This window comes from Trachymyrmex cornetzi, unplaced genomic scaffold, assembly GCF_001594075.2.
Source record: "Trachymyrmex cornetzi isolate Tcor2-1 unplaced genomic scaffold, Tcor1.1 scaffold412, whole genome shotgun sequence".
Classification (NCBI taxonomy): Eukaryota; Metazoa; Arthropoda; class Insecta; order Hymenoptera; family Formicidae; genus Trachymyrmex; species Trachymyrmex cornetzi.
This window is the reverse complement of record NW_017298876.1, coordinates 430,022-453,266: the sequence shown is the minus strand read 5'-3', so window position 1 is coordinate 453,266 and position 23,245 is coordinate 430,022. Positions and strand designations below refer to the sequence as shown.

The following is a 23,245-nucleotide window of genomic DNA, read 5'->3' as shown; positions in this document are numbered from 1 at the left end:
AATTGTGTGAGTGAGAAAAGAATACATGATTGAGAGAGAAACAGATAGATATAAAACAGGACAGAGAGAGCAAAATGGTGAGAAAAAGAAGGAAATTGTGCAAGCTAAAGAAGAACAATTTGCAATGGAGGAAAAGAGAAAGAAAGGAGCAAGAAAGTATGAGAAATAAGGAGAGAAAGAGAAAGACACGGCGTACGTGGAAGAAAAGGACAGAGGTAGGGGGAAGGAAGGAGTGACAATGTGGATCAGAGAAGGGCAGAGAATGTCGGTGGGGGGAAAATTGCGAGATAATAAGAGAAGGACAGAGCGTGGTGGCGGCAAAGAGATAAAGCGAAACGGAAGGAGAGAGATGAGAGAGAGAGAGAGAGAGAGAGAGAGAGAGAGAGAGAGAGACCAAGTACGGAACAAGCACGAAAGAGAGAGAGAAAGGGTGAGGGAGAGGAACAAGAGAGCGGGGGAAACGCGCCAGTGGAGTCGCGGCGCGTTTCCGCGCGGCTATAGTCCTGCGGAAGATCATCGAGAGGACTACACCCTTGCCGCAGTGTGGCGAGGATCAACCCGTATCCGCATATCGCACAACGCGCGCTGCTCCGAAGCGGAGAGGATGAGTCTCATGCTGGACGAGGAGGAGCTCGACGAGTGAGTTCTTGTTCGTGTTCGATAAGGGTCGGAAGGAATTTAATTGGCACCGCCAGGCTCGATGATTCGCTTTGAGGGGTAGTGCTGTCGCACACACGCGCTCGCGTTCCTCGAGGGCGCGCGAAAAAGGGCTGGGCTGGTCACCCGAGTCGATTGCATAGCCGCCCTTTCGCGAGTGCTCCAACGAAAATCGCCACCGCGTTCGCGCTGCAGCTTCAACGGATTTTTTTTAACCAATCGTGAATCTGTATATCAAATTGATTAAATGTGTGTTTTTAACGGCGGGAACATCGAGGATAATCGATTCTAATTTCCCGTGGTCGATACTTTTTATATTAAATCTGTCAAAAACTTTGCTCGCAAATTAAACGCTTCTCTTCGGCCAATTTCTACCAATGTAGATTAACTTTAATCTCGAGTTAATTTACTCTTTATAAGTTTATACGCTAGAGACTGGCTCCTTTTGCAAAGAAACGTTTAGTTTGCGAGCAAAGTTTTGAACAAGCTTTATATCGGCACGGTTTTTCAACGTAATAGTCTCGTAGCGATAATAGTCTCCCATTATTTACTTTGATACGTAAAAGATATCTTTTTTATCTCTTTTTAATTTTTAAAATTAGAAGAAGATAAAAAATAAATTAAATCGAGATTAATGTTTATCTACATTAGTAGGAATGAACATTCATCGTATCTTATTAAATGAAAAAAGAAGAAATAAAACAGAATCAAAATTGGTTTTCTATCATGAAGAAACGTTTAGTTTGTGATTAAAGTTTCGAACAAGCTTGTTTTATATCGTCATGTTTATTCAACGTCATAGTCGCAACGATAATAATCTCCCATTATTTTATTTTGACATGTAAATTAAAGATATACCCTCTTTATTTTTGCAAAATGCAGAGAATAGTGCTTCTAAGTTTTGCCAGATATTTCTTGAGGAATTTGATTTTGTGTGACAGTCGCGGTCGAGAAATGTGTCTCGTTGTGTCGTGACGTCTAATAGCGTTTTTCATTGGCAGAACTAGTGCGCACTCAGTGCACTTTAAAGCCGTTGTACAAAAATCGACGATAAAGATATAATCGTTTAATAACAATATATAAACGAATTAAACCATGAAATATTCGATACATTTTATTGTGCTATTTGATAAAATAAATTTTGAGCATTTTATCAATTGAGATATCTCACTTTTATATTTTTTTTAGAACAGTGTACAACAGCTTTAATGTGCACTGAGTGCGCACTAGTTTTGCCAATGAAAAACGATATAATGCTTTGGAGATTGATGTGTATTCTACGAGCATGCGAAATATTAATATATATATATATTGATCAGACTAAAAGAAAGTCTGTAAATATTAGGCGACAATAAAAGCTTTTACACACACTTGAATTTAATACATATTTTATTTAAGTATTATTGACAGATCAGAGATATTATCATTAACAAGAAAATAGTACATGTTCGTAAAATAAATGATATACTTATAGTATAACAACTCTAAATACGTACAATAGAATATTAACATGCTATTATTTAAACGTATTTACAATTATAATTTGAAATTTACTGCACCGATGAGACTAAATCTAATTAAATGAGAGAAAGCCTATTTTTCGATCGAAGCAGATCTTGATGCTTAAATATTTCTGTGTAAATTTATATATTATCTGGTTCTGCAAACCGCGCGCCGAGGTATTTTCGGTCTTGAAACGTAATGAAGAGAATCAGAATATTAATATTATATAATAAATTGATAAACAATTAAATAATTTTTTTATGCTAATAAACATCATTTTCTAAGAACATTAATCCTCCATTGACAAGGTGGACTTTAAGATATGTCCAGCAAGGTGGGGTCGAGCCAATCCCGTGCTTATTTTTCATGTAATTAATGTACAAAATGAGTGAAAGAAGTAAACAATAACTTGAAACTGTATCCCCTGTTTATTTATAGATAAAAATATAGTTTTATACATTTATACTTTATAAATTTGTACTTCAAATTAAAACATACACAAAAAAATGCTTTGACTAGTACTACATAAATAAATTGCTTCAGTCTCGAAATATTCCAGGGTGGTCCACTTAAATCGAACATCTTGAATATTTCGTTTATTTTTGATAATACGAAAAAATGTTTCAAATAAAAATGGAACGGTGTCGAGAGGCACATGTTTTAGTCACGTTGTTTTTTTTCTAAGTGGAGGCGCTAAAAAGATATGAAGGTCACTTCCACTTTTTTAAATGGAATTATGTAATTTTTTTTAGATAACATGATATTTTATACTTTATTATGACAAAAAATTTATTTAAGGAGATGTTCAAATTGATGCCCTTGTACATGAAACCAAAACAATGTTCAAATTATGAATTTCAAATGAGATGTTTCACATTCCATAACATGTATTGTATGTATTGTATACAGTGTAGATAAACAGTTCGCAGTTTAGTATTTCCTCAGACTTTCGCTATATCAGATTTGAAGTATAAGTCATTATACGCTAAGACATTTAGTGAACGAATTGAAAATAGATTAGCCAAGACTACATAAACGTAAGATAAACAATGCATATGCAATATAAAGTAAATGAACCGTGGGGTCATTTTACTCCACCTTATCAACGGAGAGTTAATAATCTGAACATTAGTATCTTAAGCCTGAGAATAATTTGTTGCTAAAAATATTGCCTCAGGTGGGATTCGAACTCGGATCTTTCGTATTCCATGCGAGCGTCCTCATTAAATGTATTGTATTCTTCTCTTTCTTCCGTTTTATATTACGTTCTTTGTCTCTCATCATGTCTCCTGTATTAATTAAAACTGAGAAGCGGATGTAATTACAGGTTTACAATGGAAAAGATTCATCGGAGTACATGGGCCTATATAAGATAAAGCCGTTAGAGAAATGAATTTTATTCGTTTTTTTTAAATTTCTCAAAATTATACAAAAAATCTCAAAAAATTATTTAGTACAGATTAACAAATTCTTTCTTAATACTAAAACAATACGATTTTTTTTTTGTAATTCTTAAATAGCAATTTTAGATACGAAAATGAATACCACATTTTAAATTAATATTTCGCGATAAAATTACATTAAGATTATCAACTCCCTTAATCGTGTGTTTACAAAGTATAATTATTCTGAATGAACAGCCACAATTGCAAAAATTAATAGTCGCTCATTTAAGAAAAGTGAATTTAAAACAGTCATAATTTCTTTTCTTTGGATACACCTTGTATATACATCGTGCCATACGTTCCATCGGAATCGTGTTTCAACAATCAGACCAGCGGCCTTCGTTAGAATCAGTCAAGTGCATTTTATGTTGCTAAACGATTTACAGTAGGCGATTTCTCTCTGTCTCTCTCTCTCTCTCCATCTTTCAAAGCAGGTGTCATTCACAAACGTGTCTAATTAGGGCAACTGCAACTGTGTCACACGCAGTGTCCGTTGAACAGTTTTCCGCTAAATCAACTTGATCTACTTATATAAGAGGAAATCAGCTCTAACAATGCAAAAACTGTGTGAAAAATAAACTGAAGTTTATAAATTGTATAAATTACATTACCTATATCATATATTAATAAATATTATTATTTACAAGAAAATAATATGTATTCGTGAAAATAAATAATATACTTGTAATGTAACGATTTTGTAATATCAAATTATTAACAAATGTAACTATAGGATGTCTTGAAATTAATTAAAAAATACAATTTTGTTATCTATTTCCGAATCTTTCTCTCAAACTTTTGCTTAAATTAAATTAAATTAAATTTCTTTAAGAGATTTACATTATGTAAGTTAAAAGAAAATTTGTATAACAAATTATTACTTTATTTTTAATCGTAAAATTTTCTTTCTGTAAATTAAATATATGAACTAAATAAGCAACAAACATATTGACGAATTTCTGATGCGTATCGTACTTCACAGTTTAAATTACCTGAGATGTGAATTGCCTAGAGAGAAGAACATTAGGAAACACTTCCGCGGATGACGATGCGCAAATAAAACACCGAATGAAACGCATGAATACGTGTACGTTGACTTGCACGCTTTCCGTTGGTAACCGAGTGGACGATCGATGCAACTCTATTAATAAGAACGTAGAAGCAGATCGTGCCCCTTTCTATATTCTACGTATTAGCTACGTTCCCTTGCGAATCAACCCTTAGAGTAGGGTCCAAGGCTCTAGAATTGTTTCTTTTCTTTTTATCACTGTACGTCGCATGGTATATCACGTGTATGCTAATCTCTCGTAACAAAAATTGTTTAGTTTACTTTTCTAGTCTGGGGAATATATATTTTTCTAGGAGTCCAGCAAATATACATTTAGACAGGGAACTAACACTCGTTATACCTAAGGTAAATACATTCTTTGATGAAGAGATGTCAGTTTTACTACAAACAGATATGTACCATTTTTCAGAGATGAATTCAGACGCTATTTGCACAACAAATTGGTCTCTTTATTTCTTCAGCTTTGAGTTAGTTGAAATTGGAACAGATAGTAATGTAAACATCATCACTAATGGATTATAAAGCATTGTTATTTTATATGATAAAATCAAACTATTTTTTCAAAGGGCTGAAACTCAAGGAAAACCTTCCTTTGCTTTATTTGTTACCTATTTATTTCCTTCTCATGTAAATCAAATAAAATTAGTTTAACACTGACATAGTTATATACTTCACACATGAATAAATATAAGATATTTATAAAATATAAATATAATGATGTGAAAATATAAAACATGAAAATTTTCATATATATTGCACAGCCAAAGAGCATATTCTAAGTTTTTATTTATATATCTTTAACAAATCTTGTTAACAAGATCTTAAAAAATTCTTCTTTCTTCTGTATTTGAAAAAATATATTTTCACTTTTTCTAACTTTATTTGGGATAAGTAAACATCTTCAGATAGCTTTAATATATCTGTCTGCAATAATTTTTCAAAACATTGTACGTAAAATATTCCCAATAATTAATACAAGATAGAATCAAAATCAATCGCAATCTCGCTTTAACAGTTGGAACAGTTATTGTTCGCTATTTCGCAACTCGATAATTCCACACCACGTAGACGTAATGATCGTCTATTTATTGGTGTTTTTCGATACTCGTTATTCCAAGGTCTTCTTATATCTACTTTCGTGTTCGCCGTGTCCATTAATATAATATATAGCGAAGTAGATCGACAATGCGAGGAAACGCAATGAATAATAAATTAAATAGTCAAATACGAATCATCCGTGAACACGAATGTGAGAAACGTGACGGACTATTCACAAGCAAAAAACGTTTTAACCTTGTGTGTGTGCTTAAATGCAAATAATGCGGCTCGAATATTTCCACAAAAAAAGGGACGGTATTTTACGAAGAAGCTATAAAACTAGGTCGTAGCTTTTTGTATATGCTTCAGTATCCCCGACCTCGAGAGGAATGTATAACATTGTCACGAGTTTTCCCTGTTTTTTATTTTATCTACACGGATTATGCGCAATGTATTGTGACACTATACTCGTTTTACAACATTATTCACAATGTTATTATGCTACATACTTTCTAAACCACAAAGCTCAACATTTTTTAATTTAATTGACCATTTGAATATACAATAAACTATATTGTTTATTTATTAATTTATTATTCTTATTTTGTATTATATATATATATATATTATTAATGTATAATTTTGAGGGAAAGAAAGAGAAATGGACTGGATATTAATATTTATTTCTTATTTTGATCATATGAGGCTTCTTTAATGCATTAATAAAAATAAAAGTATATTTTGTTTCTTGTTATTTATATTTTAAAATTTACTGCTCTATTAATATCATTCAATTTTTCACAATTTTCCGCGCATTTAATATTACTTCAATTATAATTTAATATTTAATTACAACTAAATCTCCACGTATGTGATATCTTACATTTGTGCTTTTCCATCCACATAAAAGATCTTCGTTTTATCATCAGAAATCCATTGAAGTCTCACAATAAGTTAATCTTTACTTGAACAATTTTTTTTTGAAATCAAAAGAAAAGAGTCGGATTATGCTATAGAAAAGATTATACTTAATAATTTTATGGCTGATTCTTGAAGTATCATTGAACGATATCTTAATAATTCTCGCTTTTATTTTCAACAACAAAAGTCTTTCCCAATTCGAATCCAGATTTCGCAGCATTACCTTTATTCATAATTTCTTCATAATTTTTCATGTTTTTGTTCATAATTCTGTTTATAAACTTTCTGTTTCATATATTCAGAATTATAAACCGTATACATGTAAAAATTATTTTTTTTTTGTGTAAAAATGATTATTTTAAAAACTCTTTATATTATTAACTAAAGTGGAACTCTTTGTCTCTTAAAAATGAACCGGAAACTCCAATCAGAATTATTAAATGTTAATCTGAAGGTGCTAACTTTACGCCATCAACGTGTAATTTCATTGTATTCATATTTCATTGTTCTGATTCATAACGTAAACGTAAACTAACATCATATACGTTTTTCGAACTTGAAAAGTATTCAAAATGTGATGAGAAATTGTAAGAAAACTATTGGACTAATTGATTTCATTTTTTTTTATTTTAAAGGTGGATTCTTAAGGAGCATAAAACGTGTACATGAACTAAAAAATAATCAAAAACATGGCGGCTGCACATAGTGGCATAGAACGTGTTTTTTTTTATCAGGTCAAACGGTGAGCATGATTCAGCTTGAATACTTATCTAAAACGAAAATTCTTTATTTTTTAAAACCATAGTTCTCATGTGACCAGAGGAATTTAAGAAAAAAAAAACATACGGAAATGGTCATAATTTGAAGAAAAGTCGTAATTTTCACAAAAAAAAATTGTCTATCTTTTATTGCTATTCGAAAATGATTAAATTTATTCAAAAAAGCTCTTGTGACACGATAGTGAATCTAATTTAGAATATCAAAAATAGTTAATCGGACGAACGGTGAGGCAGTTATCATGCCCACCGTTCTGAAAAATGCTATTTCGAGAAAAACGCGTTTAAAGTTTTGTAAGAGTTTTTAAATAGGATAAAATAAAAAATATCAAATGGGCTCAATAACACACTACAGACCCTTGACACAAATAATACAATAGTTTTCCCTCTCTTCTTTTCTTTTATTTCGATGACAATACACCCTACCGGTAACTGGCTAGAATTCTGACCTGCAGAGCGACCTGACTAGTTTCGTTAAAGCAGCTTCCTCAATAATTCGAATATCGAGCTTGTTCTGGTCTTAAAATGTTTCTAAGGTATGTACCTTTTAAAATAAGCAAAAAAAAAAGAAATCAATTTTTTGAAGCTGAGAAACGTATATGACCCCTTAATGTGAGTCGCCACTGCTCCTATTAAATATATCGTTATTTTTAACTAAAATGATAATTAAATTTGACACTATATAATGTTAAATTGACACTGCATAGTGTCAAATATAACCATTGTTTTAGTAAAAAATAACGATATTATTGAGTAGGAGCAGTGGCGGCTCACATTAAGTTAATTTGACCCTATAAAATTTAACAGTGTACTCGGTTTACGTGTGTTACCACTGGAATCTTAAACGTTCTACCTTTCGTGGTATCCTGAATATAATTTTCTCTTCGTATATTTAAAATTTTCAAACATACCACACCCTCCAAATTTTTCAGTCGTAATTACAGGTGGTACGTGATAATGATCCATCCTGGAGAACGAAACATTTTTCGAATACGTCATTATCTTCCGATCACCGTAAACTGCAGAATCAATCTGAAGTCAGGATATAGTCATATACAGTATAATCACAAAACTCGTACGTACAGAATTCGCTAATGAAAATTTTTCGACTTTCATACGTTCATTTCTCAACGACAAATAAAAGATTATATGTGTTTATAATAAGTAATAAATAAAATTATAAGTAAAGGACTAGATATATAGGGAAGTAGGAGTCAACGCGATAATAGTAATGCGCTAGTATAATAATATAGACATATATATATTAATACATCTCTTCAATTTCGTACGCGTTTCGACTTATTTCAAGTCATTTTCAACGAAATAAATCAACTAAATGTTACACTCTCATGCAATCTGTTCTTATATCTTGGTGCCGACCATCCGCCTTACTGCAATGTTTCCTTTTTGTTCTATCAAGGTTAGATAATCTGATAAAACAAAGAAACCTCCACGAGGTAGGCTATAATAACATTATGATTTAAGCAATAACGGTCGATGATATTTTTATATTTGTAGAGAAATAAGTACGGATAATCACTCACCAAATTGCAAACAAATTTATACACTCATATCCAGTAATCAACGCAATATACATTACATAATATTAATAAATAATAAGCAACATTCTTCGTCAAAAAGTCAAGAATATGATTATCGTAATTATTATGTCAGTTATGTACAAATCGTCTCGTTTTGCGAGAATGGTTGACGTGTCGGTTATTCAGATAATAATAATGCTACGTGTCAGATAATAATAATGTTACATTGATACGTAACTACCGAGGAGCAGTCATATTTTTAGTCATAAACAAATTTTGCACTAAATTTTCGAGAACCAAAGTATAAGCATGATCAAGAAATTCTGTATCCGTTTGCAAGTTTAAGTTATAATTATTGGTAATATGATGAAAAAAAACCGAATTTGTGTGTGTGTGTGTGTGTGTGTGTGTGTATGTGTGTATGTGTGTGTGGCGCGCAGGTAATCACAGTAACATCATGGGAACATTTGCAATTGTGTTTCGCGCAATCCGCATTCAAATTATCGATAATCATTAATGATTAAGCTCACCTTTCATGTTAGATTACGTAATATAAAATAAACTTGGTGAACTTTGATTGTATTGCTGGTAGGATCAATAATTTCCGAAGCTTTTCAGTGATACCGCTAGTAATAGCTTATTCGTTGCGGACGTCAATTATGTAATCAAACATTTATGTATTTATGTGGAGATAGTATTTACTTGATGCATCGTGTAATTTTCGAGACGAATCAAAACGGAGATAAATTTAGAATGGCCTCGAAATTAAATAGCGAGTTAACCTTTTTCTGTTTATAACATTTTAATTTTCAGGTTTTTCGGAACGTACATAATGTCACATAACGTAAGAATTATGTGTGTAGAACATAAAACAGATTCGATTAAGATCAAAGAGATTGGAGATACCGAAACATACAATTTATGTCAGAACGGATCTCTTGCCTTTGCCTTCATACAAAATATTTCGATTACGATCGGTGAGGTTCTAATTTCACTGTAGGGAAAGCACATGGAATATTCAAACATTTATATTTGAATATAAAACAGAGGACGTGCGGGACTATTATTCAAATTTGAGGAACTGTTTTTAGAACATTTTATTTCTTAATTAAATAATTAAACAGTTGATCGTGTTAAAAAGTTACAATGCAGAAGTAATGTATGTCTAATGATTTCAATTTACATTTCTTGTTTGGTTGTATTTTTGTAAACAGAAATTTTAAAAATAAAGCTTTAATATTAGATTAGATCCTGACCTGAATTTTAGTATCTATGTTTTTAATTTTGAATGTCGATTTCCTTTTGACGCAAAAAGAAGGGAAAGCGCTTTTATTATGCCATAGAGAATAGTAATAAATTTTATATATCTCTGAGTTCGAGGAAACATTCATGTGCGATCTCATAATTTAACGCGTATGACCGGTGCTACTTTAAGCTCGTATACGAAAATGAGGTCAGTGGTCAGGAGCAACATGATAACACGTTCTCTGCATAATACCAACACATTGGTCGATTAAAAGCGATCGAATTACAGGACTCGAATATTCTACACGCTGTAATCAAACACATTTCCGTTTGTTTATGCGGCTCAAATCATGGGATACTCTTGTACTGACCATGTACTTATTCTCTCGTCCCTGATATGTGCATTTATCTCCTTGTTGAAATTATAAATTAAAATTCAATAAATCTCCCTTTCATATAAATCTAGATTATAGTAAACAATACAGAACGTACGGTTAATAACGCGGAAGTGATATGATGAACTCAATGTATATGTTAGTAGCTCTTTGTATGGATTAAATTCAGTTAATCATACGTATATTGAAAATTGTTCGCACAAGCTCCATAATTCCGTGTTTCTACCTATGATATGGATTATATAATACGCGTTAAATTTAAGAAATATTATGAAGATAAGAAAATAAGCATATAATCCCAGAAATCAAATTTAGTTTTGTCTCTGAAATAAAATGTATTCTTGTATACATATATTGGATTTATAATTATACGTTAACGTATGCTTTTGAGAAGACGTATTATTGAAAATTATTATTATACGGGATGTCCCGTAAGTTTTGGCCAATCGCTCTTGTGTAGATAGAGCAGATTAAACTGAGTCTTCTACCATTTTGTAATTTTCGCAATAGTTAACAAGATATTAATTACTAAAAATTGCCAAATATTGGTCTTGAATAATTTTTTAAACTCAAATACTATCAACTTTACAGAAAAACTGCAAGAGGCAAAAATCATTTGTTTCCTTCTCATACTACTCTAAGAATTTTTTCAGAATTTTTGATCAACTTTTTAATACCGCATTTTCTTATTTTTCAATCCTCTCGGAAGATGTTAAAAAGTCGATCTAACCTTAACCTAACCTAATCTAACCTAAAAAAAATGTAAGTAAAAGAAATAGTAGTTTTTTGTTATTTTAATCTCTTGGAACACTTCAAAAATTGAGCACGGATAAATTGATTACTAGACATTGGATTTTTATGCAGATATTTTTTACATATATATGCACAAAATATGTAAATATGCACAATATATACAAATAAATATGCATTTTTAGAATACTTTTTTAATAAGACAAATTCCTATTTTTATATTATTTTCAATCTGCTTTCTAAAAAAATATGAAATTGCATTCTGATATCTATTGATCACAGATCTAATCTCAGATAATGTTGATAGAATTAAATAATTTCATTTTGGATCTGTCAATCCAGGAGTGACTTCCATCTAGAATGAAGTGTCCTTACACATTGAATTGTATGAATATATCTCGCTAAAGAAGACTCAAAAAAGAGTCGAAACGTTCGAAATTTATACTTATTAGTAAGGAAAATATACAATAAATACACTCTATTAACCGCGTTATACTCTCACATTATTATTACATTATTATTATTAAATAATTTCAACGGATAATGTCTTCGAATTTGATGTACATTATAATGTATCAAAGGGGTTAATTTTCGAAGTGTTTCTTAAACATTACGAACTTTTTAATAATTATTAGGAGTATGATTTAGTTTTGAGGATTTTGCAAAAGATGGCATTAATATCAGTGTTGCCAAAGACATTCCAATCACAGTTATTATTTCTTAATGCTTTAATATTACTCCATGATATTTAGTCGTTTACTAACGATAGACGCAATAAATAACGTATTTTTATACCATTTAAAAAATGGAACTTCCTAAAGAGCATTTTCGACATGCGTTGCTTTTGTTTTTTAATAAAAAAAAAACAATGACTGAAGGTCATAGAACTCTGATAGAAATTTATGGTGATGTTGCTCCATCAATTAAGACGCGCGCGCGCGTGTGAATATTTGTTCTGTCGATTTTACCAAAAGTGGTGATTTTAATGTCAACGACAAAAGCTGAAAATGCAGATTTGCAAGCATTATTGAACGAAAATCCAATACAATCCAATACATCACGTCAGAACTTACCGGAGAATTAAATGTTGATCGTACAACAGTTACTATAAACGTTTACGTGATATGTTGTTTAAATAAATCAGTTTTTAAGAAAAAAATCCTCAAAACTAAATTACACTTCTAATATATCGTATACAGGAAATCAAAATCTACAAAAAACACTATTCCTTTTACTTACATCTTTTTAAGCAAAAATCCTCTCTTAGAGAATATTAAAAAAGGCCCATGTTTGCTCAAAAGATATAAGTAGAGGAAATATTATTTAAAAAATATAAATTTTAACTTCCTGAGTACAACAAAGTTATCAAATATTCGTGGCGTTTGCGAAACATCTCAAAAATTAAGAAGAATATTGAAATTAGATAAATACCATATTAGTGCTCAATTTTTGAAGTGTTCCCCAAATACCACAAACGTTTTAATAATTTTATCGTATCCGCAGAAAGTCAAAATCTATAAAAAAGCATTATTCCCTTAATTACACCTTTTTAAATATCGAACTCTTTTCAAAATTTTCCTTTTTCTTAGTATGGTAGTTTCACACATCATAAAACCGTGCGAAGTAATGATTGTTCCATTATCAGTTTTGAAGCTAATGAGACATGTTTCATTATGCCGTGTTGACATTTATAATGCGGATCACTCTGCACGTTCTCGCATATTGCATTATATACGTTTCACGATAATCATCATTATGCGATCGCAGTTGTTTGCATTAGGTCTGAATTTACAAATGCGAGGCTGCATTTACACGTGTCCATGACTATGACTGATAACGTAGATTCGCATACACATCGTTGAGTTCTAAAGTTTGAAACGGCGAGATATCGACGACTCCTATCAGATATCAGTTGCGAGGCGACGGATATTACTACAGCATCGCGGTGTCGCTGCCTGCTGTTGGGAACAATATAGCTTATTCAATTCATATTCATCGATTAAATTCAAAATGGATGAACGCCGTAAAAGCGCTTGGCGGTTGTATATACGTCATGCACGCGATAGGAAGCGAAATTAAAAGCTTGGGCAAAAAGACGACAACATGATCGCTTGTATAACGGAATTCCGCTTCTATAGAGAAGAAAAACAAGTTTGAAATAAGTAGAACAACAGGCGAAAAATCAACATAAAGCGAAGTTTACACGCGTTTGTAATTAAATTGAAAATCATTCGGTCGCATTGATTGAATTGATTTCGTAGAACGGTAAATGCATTTGTTTCAACGAATTCTCTGAGGCTTGAAAAATAAATTTATAAAATAAATATTGTAAACAAATAAATATATTAGTAATTTGGATAACTATATAGACATCACCGAAGCTTTATACGCGCTATTTGCTTTTTTAATTTTTACTTTTTTATTTTTTATTTTTACTAGGTATATATGATCAAAAGGAATTTGTGAGCAGCATTTCTTATTCAATATTAATCACGATAAAATTAATCGCTTCCTTTCCTTTGAGGAACTAATAGAAAAGTAAAAGGATATCAAAAGGATATGTATAACATATTTTTATTACACAATTTATTGGTATCTCAATAATATATGTATATACATATATATACAGTGAGTGCAAAAAATATTCGTACAAAGAAAATATTTTTTTAAAAAAACTTTATTTTTAAAAAGAAATATTATCCAACGAGAAATGAATGATGTCGAATCGATATAAATACGATGATTTCAACATCAATTTGACGTCGATTCGACGTTTAATTGACGATCATTTCTTGTTGGATATATAATTAACAATTTATTCATAAAGAATAAAATAGACTGTATGTTTTTTAAAATTATATATACCAAAAAGATGCGTATCAATGATATAAAATATATCATCTGAAAAATAAGCGAAAATTATAAATTGTATTGTTTGAATGCTCAAAAAGTATTTGTACAGATGAGAAATTTAGCTTCTAAAATCAGAAATACATGCGAAGATCATTTGTTTACGTTAGAACAGAACGTATTCATTATATATATATATACAATTGCTAATTAATATTTATTTTCTACAAATAAGACTTTTAATAACAAATTTCCGAGCAAATTTCCTTATACGAATACTTGCTCTCACTATACGTATATATAGAATTTCAGATCGATATGTTTTTACTCAGCCAAAGATGTATTTCTACCAAATTGAGCAAACTAAATTTGATACGCTAATTCGTGAGTAATTGTCATAACATTCCGTATCTTTATTTTTACACTATTATTATTATACTATTAATTCCTCATTACATAAAACTGTAATATGCGATTATAACTGCTCATGAATTGAACTCAACAAGAAAATTAATCGGCTTCACAGAAATGTTATTTCGATAATATATTAGATATGAATAACGACTTATATATATTAGATATGAATAACATCATGTCTTTCTTCTAAATAGATTCTAAAATAAATTTTCTTAAATAAAATTATAAAAAATAAACGATATATTTTTTTTGTCAGAATCCTATATCTATTAATTTTATCATCCAGTTAGATTACGCTGTGATATCGCAGCATTTTTTATTATCTCAATATTTTTTCTTAATAAAGAAATTAAAGGTGACTACGTTTCCAGATTGAAATCTTTATGATTGTTGCTTTATAATCTATATGTAATTGGATGCTTTCCATTTAGTGACACAAGTCGACATAAGTCGCTCCTTCTTTGTTACTTATTGAATTTGATGCCAAGAAAGACAGAACGATGTTTGTGTTAACATGTGTCACTAAATAAAAAGTATCTATTGATTAAAACGTGTAACGATCTATTATTATAAAAATGTATTCTTTTAGATAATCCTAATAGATGTCTGCTTGACGTATATTACTTTATCAGATATGCGATAAATGTGCATTTCATAATATCGTCTGATCGATCTTTCAAAAGAATTAGTTTTGATCAGAGTTGAGAAGATTATCAGATCAATCTTTCAAAAGAATTAGCTCCTATCAGAGTTCTTTTGAATCTTCTTATTCACATAAATTTTATTGTTTATAACTCGTTGTAAATTGTATATAAATACTAAATATAAATAAAAATTTCACTGTAAGAGTGCATCTTTACTGTTATTTATCGTTTATTTTTAAAAAGATTTAAAAAAAAAGAGAAAAGATGATAACTTCACTAAAAAAATTTCTGGTTAAAAATGGACGAACCAGAAAATTCTTATTATATCAATCAGAATTCTGGTTATCTCAACTAGGATTCTAATAAATTTAATCGGAAAAATCTGATTTGTCCATTTTTAACCAGAATTCCAATTAATGCAATCAAATTCTTTTTCAGTACTTTATTGAATTAAATTTATTTTATATGTAATCCCGGTAAAAAATTTTTCATGGATGAATATATGTAAATATAAACATACATAAACACGCATAAATATTCATAAACATGTATAATTATATCTAAAATATGTCCATACGTGTTCATACAACCTTCTTTCTTTTGTAAAATTACTTTTTAGTGTAATAGAAATAATAATAGTAACGTGAAAACATTAAAAATAATTAAAAAGATAATTTTCTCACTATTTGTTTTAGAAAAAATCAAGTTTAAAGAAATGTAAAATAATTACTTATACATAATTATATATAAAATTATGTATAATTATGTATGAGCAATTTTTTTACATTTTTCCAAATTTGTTTTTTTCTAAAACAAATAATGTGAAAATTATCTCTTTAATTATTTTTAATATTTCCACATTACTATTATTATTTCTATTAAGCTGATAAGTAATTTTATAAAAGAAAGAAGGATGTACGAAATATGTATGAATATATTTTATATATAATTATACATATTTATGAATATTTATGCATGTTATGTATGTTTATACATATTTATACATATTCATGCATGAAAAATGTTTTACCGCGTGTTATAATGAAATAATATAATAAAATTATAATATTATAATTTTATTATAATGAAATGTTAAATTCAATTGAAGATTCTGGTTTTGCTATTTACATTCCTTCTGCAGAAGTTTAGTTTGCAAAGAATTTTTTTTCTTTTAATCGTTAATTATAATCTTGTATGTGTTAATCGTTTATATCATGAGCTATCGGTTAGTTCATTAAACTATACTATATCTATTAATATTTAATTGAACTATACCAAAAATAAATAAATATCAAATGTGTATGAATATTTTAAGCTTATGCTATCTTAAGACATTTTCTGCTTGCCAAAAGACGATTCAAACGCAGTGGTGCACTTGACGTAGCAAGTACAGCATTGGTTGGCACCGGTCTAAAAGTAACGACGATTTAGCATCATTTCGGGGTTACGAAGATTGTCGAGCGACTAACACTCCTATCTGTTGCTCCGATTCATCACGCTTGTAATGATTTGCACGAATAATGACTCGTGAACTATGAAAATCAGTATATGATGTTAATATTTTTATTTGGCGCAAAGTGATCGTGATTGTGACAAAATAAACAACTGATCTTCGAAAGTATGGAAGATATAAGCATTTTCCGAAATCGTGACGTGAGATCGATTCTGATACTATACCAGTGCCAAGAACATAAAATTTGTGATTCTTCGTGATTCGATACAAATACAACAAAACCCGGAAATAAAAGTGATCAACGTATATTATTAGAAATACAATTAAACAACCAGAGAGATACATATACTTGTTGGACACTGCAGTGATGGAACTTTTCGCTGATTTTATATTAAAAAGAAAAATTAATTTATCGAAGGTTTTATCACGAAAAATTAATGTGATATCACATTTCGTTTCTATTGCATAAAAAAATGATGGTAGTGTTTTTATAAAGAAATAACAAGATTTTATTAGTTATATATCATTATAAAGGAAAAGAAAATATCATTATAACAGAAATGTATCTTATCTCGGCAATATAAAATTTTGCGCGTTTAATGGTTCGAAAACGCACGGCGGAAATTAAAGTGGTTCACCAGAGCGTTATTAAGAAAGCGTGCCGGTCCATCGAGATGACATTTATTTATCGATATCCCGCGGGAAGCTTTGGAACAATTTTTAAACGAATTGCTCGTGGAAGTTTTGCGAAAGCAACTTACCCTCATGATTTTCCACGGAGAAGTACGCCCAAGTGTAAAAAAGAAATGGATATACCAACGGAAATAAAAGCACCCCGAACTATGTTTCCTCGGAGCAGGCAGGTGTGTGAAATTGTAGATCGAGGGGATTAGTTACGTAACGTCTCCGGTGACCCTTTTAGTCGCGCAAAAATAACTCCAATTTCTCAGTCTGGCAAAAAGGGAAACAGCGAATTTCATTTCGCACTGCTATTTCGCACTGCGATTCTAACTCGTGAAACGCGAAAAATTCGATAAGTGCAATTCTATCCGAGATCAAGACCTTAAAATGATGAACGCTTCTACAGCTACAAAATTTAGAGTTCACGGATATACTTTCCGATTTGCTACATCAAAATATCAAGTTTTAAAAATATTCTTTTATTATAATAAGTTTATATAATAAATTTATGTATATTGTGTATAATATATCATTATATAATATATAAATATAATTATATAATAAATATTCATTACATATATATAATAATTTTTAGATTCTGCTTCAAAAAATACAAATTAATAGTTCTAAAAAATTTCGGTAGGGCAGACTGGGGATAATTGTACCAATTTTTAGAAAGATACATATATTTCTATATTTATAACACATATATTTATTTCTTATAATGCACATGACGCAACAACCAACTATTTAGATTTATACTATTTGCAAAAATGTGTAATTTTAGGCTATTTATGAGTAAAATATCAAAATCTTAATTAAGTACATCTTGCTCCAATTTGGAACAAAATGAAACATAGCTAGGGAAAGTTGTAACATGTTCTAAAAATAAATTATTTGTTATGAAACATAAATTCACTGCTTTAAAAACACAAATTCAATGCTTTAAAAATAAATTATCTGTTCTAAAACAGAAATTATCTTCTTATATTATTTTTGTTTTTAAAAAACAGTAAATTTGCTATTAAAAATGAATTTGTGTTTTAGAGCAGAGAATTTGTTTCAAAGCAGTGAATTTGTTTTTAAAACAATAAATTTGTGTTTCAGAATAGATAATTTGTTTTTAAAGCAGAGAATTTGTGTTTGTAAAGCAGTGAATAATATCTATTACAATAAGAAATACTTACAACGTATTCGCACGAATTGCCATAGAGCATAACAATGTGACCTTGGCGCGTGCTTGCATCGTCAACTTAAAATATTTCGGTTCATAAAGCAGAGCGACTCCTTTTTTCTTGTCAGATCTTTATTTTTACGCGAAAGCGTATCGATTCAGTGTATTTTTATTAAAATTTGTGGTGAACGGGCTCTTCTTAACATTTACCGTTAATTGTAATAGCGATACGGTTAAAAGTACCGACTTTTAACCAAAAACCGATCTTGTCAAAATTTACAATATATATGAATATATTTGAAATCACTTAAAAATATTTAAAAAAGACATGCTTGATAAAACGTATTTTAGAATAAATTGAAAATATGATAAAAAGCCTTTTATTTGAAAGTTTAAAGCAAAAAAGTATAAAATCGTAAATTTACACTTATGTAGCTTGTCTGAGCACAGTACATATAACTTTTTTTACATACGGCGCACACGCGATTGATGGCATGAAGCAGATGCAGACCTCGATACCAATTAATTATTTTTGTTCTGCATATGATTATCTTATCTCTTATCATTTAAAAAATATACGCATTGTTACAACTTACCTCCGTTGCAACTGTCCCTAGTCTCTCCTACCCATAGTCTGTTTAAAGCAGTGTCTACAATAAGATTTTTAAGGTGTAAAACTTAAGTTTCAAGTTTCAAATCGTAAAAAATTGAGACCAATTATAGTCGAATCCCAGTAAAAAAATTTTCATGCATGAATACGTATATAAATATATATAATATTCATAAACGTATATAATCATCTATGAAATATGTTTATATGTGTTCATCTTTCTTTTGTAAAATTACTTTTTAGTGTAATAGAAATAATAATAGTAATGTGGAAACATTAAAAATAATTAAAAGGATAATTTTCATACTGTTAGAAAAATATCAAGTTCGAAAAAATGTAAAAAAAATTACTTATGTATAATTATATCTAAAATTATGCATAATTGTGTATGAACAGTTTTTTATACATTTTCCCAAACTTGTTTCTTTCTGAAACGAACAATGCGAAAATTATCCCTTCAATTATTTTTAATGTTTTCACATTACTATTATTATTTCTATTACACTAAAAAGTAATTTTACAAAAGAAAAAGAGACGTATGAACATGTGTTAGGTGTTAAACGTAATTCCTGTCGTTTTTCGTCCCCAGAATTGATTTGTTTCGAAGGGAAATACCTTAATCAAAGTATTATTAATAAAGTATTATTAATTAGTAATAAAGTAGAAAATGGAGGAAATTACTTTGATAAAGGTATTCATTCATCTTCCCTTTCCCTAGATCTTCGTATACGTTTCTTTTTTTTTTTTCAAGAATAGAGGTCCTGGTCTTCAGAAAATCGATTCGAAATCTCTCATCCCTACCCTATACCTGCATTTTGCTACCGATAGTTGTGTGAACTGGCACGACACGGACGTCTGCATTGGCGGCCTGCAACTTGCACTTGCACCAGTCAGTGACCGGTTACGCGTGTATCCGTGTTTGAAGAGAACGTGACCGGCGATTGGCCACAAATGGCAGCGACGTAGTGGGGTGAGAATGAGGCATGGTACTTGTCTCGGGTGACATATAAAGATCCCGTCGCAATCGCCGACAACTATTTTCTGATATTGTCGATCGGCTCGACACGAAACGTGCGACTTATATCGTGCTATCTGATATCGTTAACGGACCGCTACCCTCGGAGGTAAAAATCAGAATCGACCAGTTCCGCAAAATCTTCTGTCCGCGCGACGATCTACTGATTTTCAAGGTGGTGCAATTTGTGATTTGAAAAATAAATCAGGATGCCGACGTGCGCCTGCCAGGACAGAACTCTGGACGAGTCGGAGGAGCACGTTTGTTCGCTAAAGCCACCTATGGAGCAGGACAAGGTCATGGAATCCAAAGAATGCGTCAATCCGGTTAGGTAGGGACGCGTTTTTACAGACAATGAAAACTAGAAGGTCTTACCTTGCACTTGCCCGTCAAGAATCAGACGAACCCTGAGAACGAACCAGAAGAGTCTGATTATATCAATTGGAATTCCAATTATCTCAACTATACTGAAAGAAAAGATTGGCTGAAGCAAATTAGATGGTAAAGTATGGTATAGTCTTTTTAATTAACTGCTGCAACAATTAAAAATGCTACGCCATATTCAGCCAATCTTTTCTTTCACTGTAGAATTAGTGGATTCAACCAGAAAATTCTGGTTCATTCATTTTTAGAATTTCAATTAATCCAACTAGACATTTTTCTTATTGTTAGTGAAAAAATTTAGATTTTATTTAAATTTTTATGAAACAAGCAAAAATTAACTATTTCGTTGAATAAAAATTTTAAGTAAATACATTTAAAATTAATAAATCAATTTATAATTAAGAATTTTATACTACATACTTTTATACATATTATGTATTTCGGCTTTAGTTTAGGATTGTATTTCAAGACCAAAAAATAATCGGCGTGCAGTTTATATTCTGGAAATTGCAAAATTCATGCAAAAATATTATTAAACCGCATATTTTTCTTCTTCACTTATTTGTGTTTATACTAACTCAATTATATAGTGATATACAATGGCTTACGAAACTGATAAAATATACACAACAATTACTTAACGATTGATTTGAAGAAGACAATTGAGACGGAAACAGAGTCTCAAAAAAATTTTATAATAATTCAAGTTCAGTTTCGTAAGTCATTGTATATAAATTATTTTTTCAAATTAATGGATTAACTCTTTTTTGCACAATGTTATTCAATTACGGATTGTTTAAAATTAATTTTATATATGATGTGAATTTATGTTTGATGATTGACAAAAGAGCGAGTTTTCATGTAAGAATTAATTTTAAAAATTAAATATTAAAAGCTATAATACTGTTTTACACAAAGTGTTATTGTCAAAAGATCGATATTAAAAATTACAGTACAATTGTGAATATGAATTGCTGACGTGTTTGTGATTTGTTATTTTATTTCATTGAGTAAATTAAATTTACGTAAACGAAAATGTTTATTGATATATCGTAGTGTAATCAATTTCAACTTGTCAAAATACAAAATCTATGAAAACTAGCATGCAATAAATGCACAAATAGATTGATGTTTGAAAAGCTGCTTTTTCCATTTCATTCCATTAAATCCATTTTACGATATACGGAGTTAGATTATTATGTTTGTTCTGCGTAAAGTTGGCAGACGGGAATACGGGGAGATCAAGTAGTACCGCAGTTAGACGAGGCATTTTCTTTTTACGGGAAACTGGCAGCTAGATCTCAACAAACAGACTTGACTGACCACGAGAATCGATTTTTCTCACGAGATTGGTCGTGAATACTGTCAAGAGACTCGTGACTTGACGAAAAAATACACCCTCATTTTTTGCTTGCCAAGTTCAATTTCAGTCATAACTCTACATTTCGTTTCAGAAAAAAATAGACTGTAAACGTCAGGCAAACGATAAATTCCGTTTATATTTTGAAAGTAATATAAAATAAATTGGAAATTGTACTATAGAACAAATCTCTCTTGCAGTTCTGTTGTAGATTATTATTATCGCGAATATGAAATTTTTTTCATGAGAAAATGGGGTATTTGCGCTTTTGAATTTCAACGAATTGACGTGCATTAATTCGCTGGCGTTGGTAATAAAGGATTATGTGCACAAACATTGGTTCATTTCTATATGTTTCTTTTACGTATATTAATTATTGAAAATGGAATAATTTCTCTTGTACGTTTATATGCCATATTAATTCTATTATAGAATATTCCAATATTAATACGCAATAGCTCGTAACGTCGACAGTGGCATTTTACGTAATTATAAATAAATTGTTGCGCAATTAATTTATTAATATTATGTATGTAAATAATACACCATGGTGTTAATAAAATTATTGTTCTGATAGCAACAGTTTATTTAAATTACGCTAATCGAAAAACACCAAGTCAAGAGAAAGTCAAAATGACTTTATTTTTATTTTAACGTCATGAAAGTCAAAGTGATGATTTTTTGTTAAAATTTGATTGTTTATTGACGTTAAGAATCAAATTAAAGTTATTTTGCTTTTTTGGTGTTTCTTGAATATTAATTTACTTATTCAATAGGAAAAAAGCAGAAATATACAGGGTGCCCCAAAATTTACGAATCAAAATTTCGCAGCAAGAAAGTTTCCAACAAAATAAAGTATAAACATATTTGCCATTTGTTGTCCGAACAGTAGTTAAAAGTAAAAAACTAAGTAATTTTAGACTAATTTTAGATTAATTATGATTAAACGACTAATTTTAAGCATTCAATTTTAAACTGCTAATTTTTTACTAATTATGGTAATTTTAAATTAATTACGATTAAACGACCGTTTGTTTGTAAGTCGCACATAGATAATGCATGTCAAACAAACACTGTTAATGTGCGGTAATTTACGAATAAATGGCCGTTTAACCGTAATCTGTGACTGTATATAATTACATAGTTTTTAATCTTTATTCAAAAAATTATATTATAAAATTGAAACGACAAATGACAAATACTTTTATACAAGTTAAAAAATTATTTAACATTTTTTTGCTATATTTTGTTATATTTTAATTTACAAACTTCGGGACACTCTGATATATAATCTTATCTATAACCATCCATTAATTG

At 30.0% G+C, this 23,245-nt stretch overlaps 2 protein-coding genes across 3 annotated transcripts in view; both read left to right on the top strand.

Moving 5' to 3' along the window:
* The first annotated feature begins 457 nt into the window (after nucleotides 1-457).
* The window catches only part of LOC108764334 (uridine phosphorylase 1), a 33,811-nt gene continuing 11,023 nt past the window's right edge, over nucleotides 458-23,245 (top strand). Inside the window, exon 1 of one of the 2 annotated variants that reach the window (XM_018512511.1) lies at nucleotides 458-639. In XM_018512511.1, the coding sequence (XP_018368013.1) occupies nucleotides 605-639 (35 nt within the window). In that variant the 5' untranslated portion in view covers nucleotides 458-604. Of the gene's footprint in view, nucleotides 640-20,190; nucleotides 20,516-23,245 lie in introns of those variants that run through there. The other variant, XM_018512510.1, reaches the window with a different exon arrangement.
* Nucleotides 17,261-20,076, top strand: LOC108764335 (uncharacterized). The gene is made up of 2 exons (XM_018512512.1): nucleotides 17,261-17,567; nucleotides 19,998-20,076. Exons 1-2 carry the CDS (start codon nucleotides 17,304-17,306, stop codon nucleotides 20,064-20,066), a joined length of 333 nt encoding a protein of 110 aa, XP_018368014.1. The 5' UTR covers nucleotides 17,261-17,303; the 3' UTR covers nucleotides 20,067-20,076.

Coding starts and splice junctions, on each gene's coding strand:
- LOC108764335 (XM_018512512.1), top strand. CDS start 17,304: ATGGTTCGAAAACGCACGGCGGAAATTAAAGTGGTTCACCAGAGCGTT. Junction 17,568..19,997: donor TGTTTCCTCGGAGCAGGCAG/GTGTGTGAAATT, acceptor TGCTACCGATAG/TTGTGTGAACTGGCACGACA.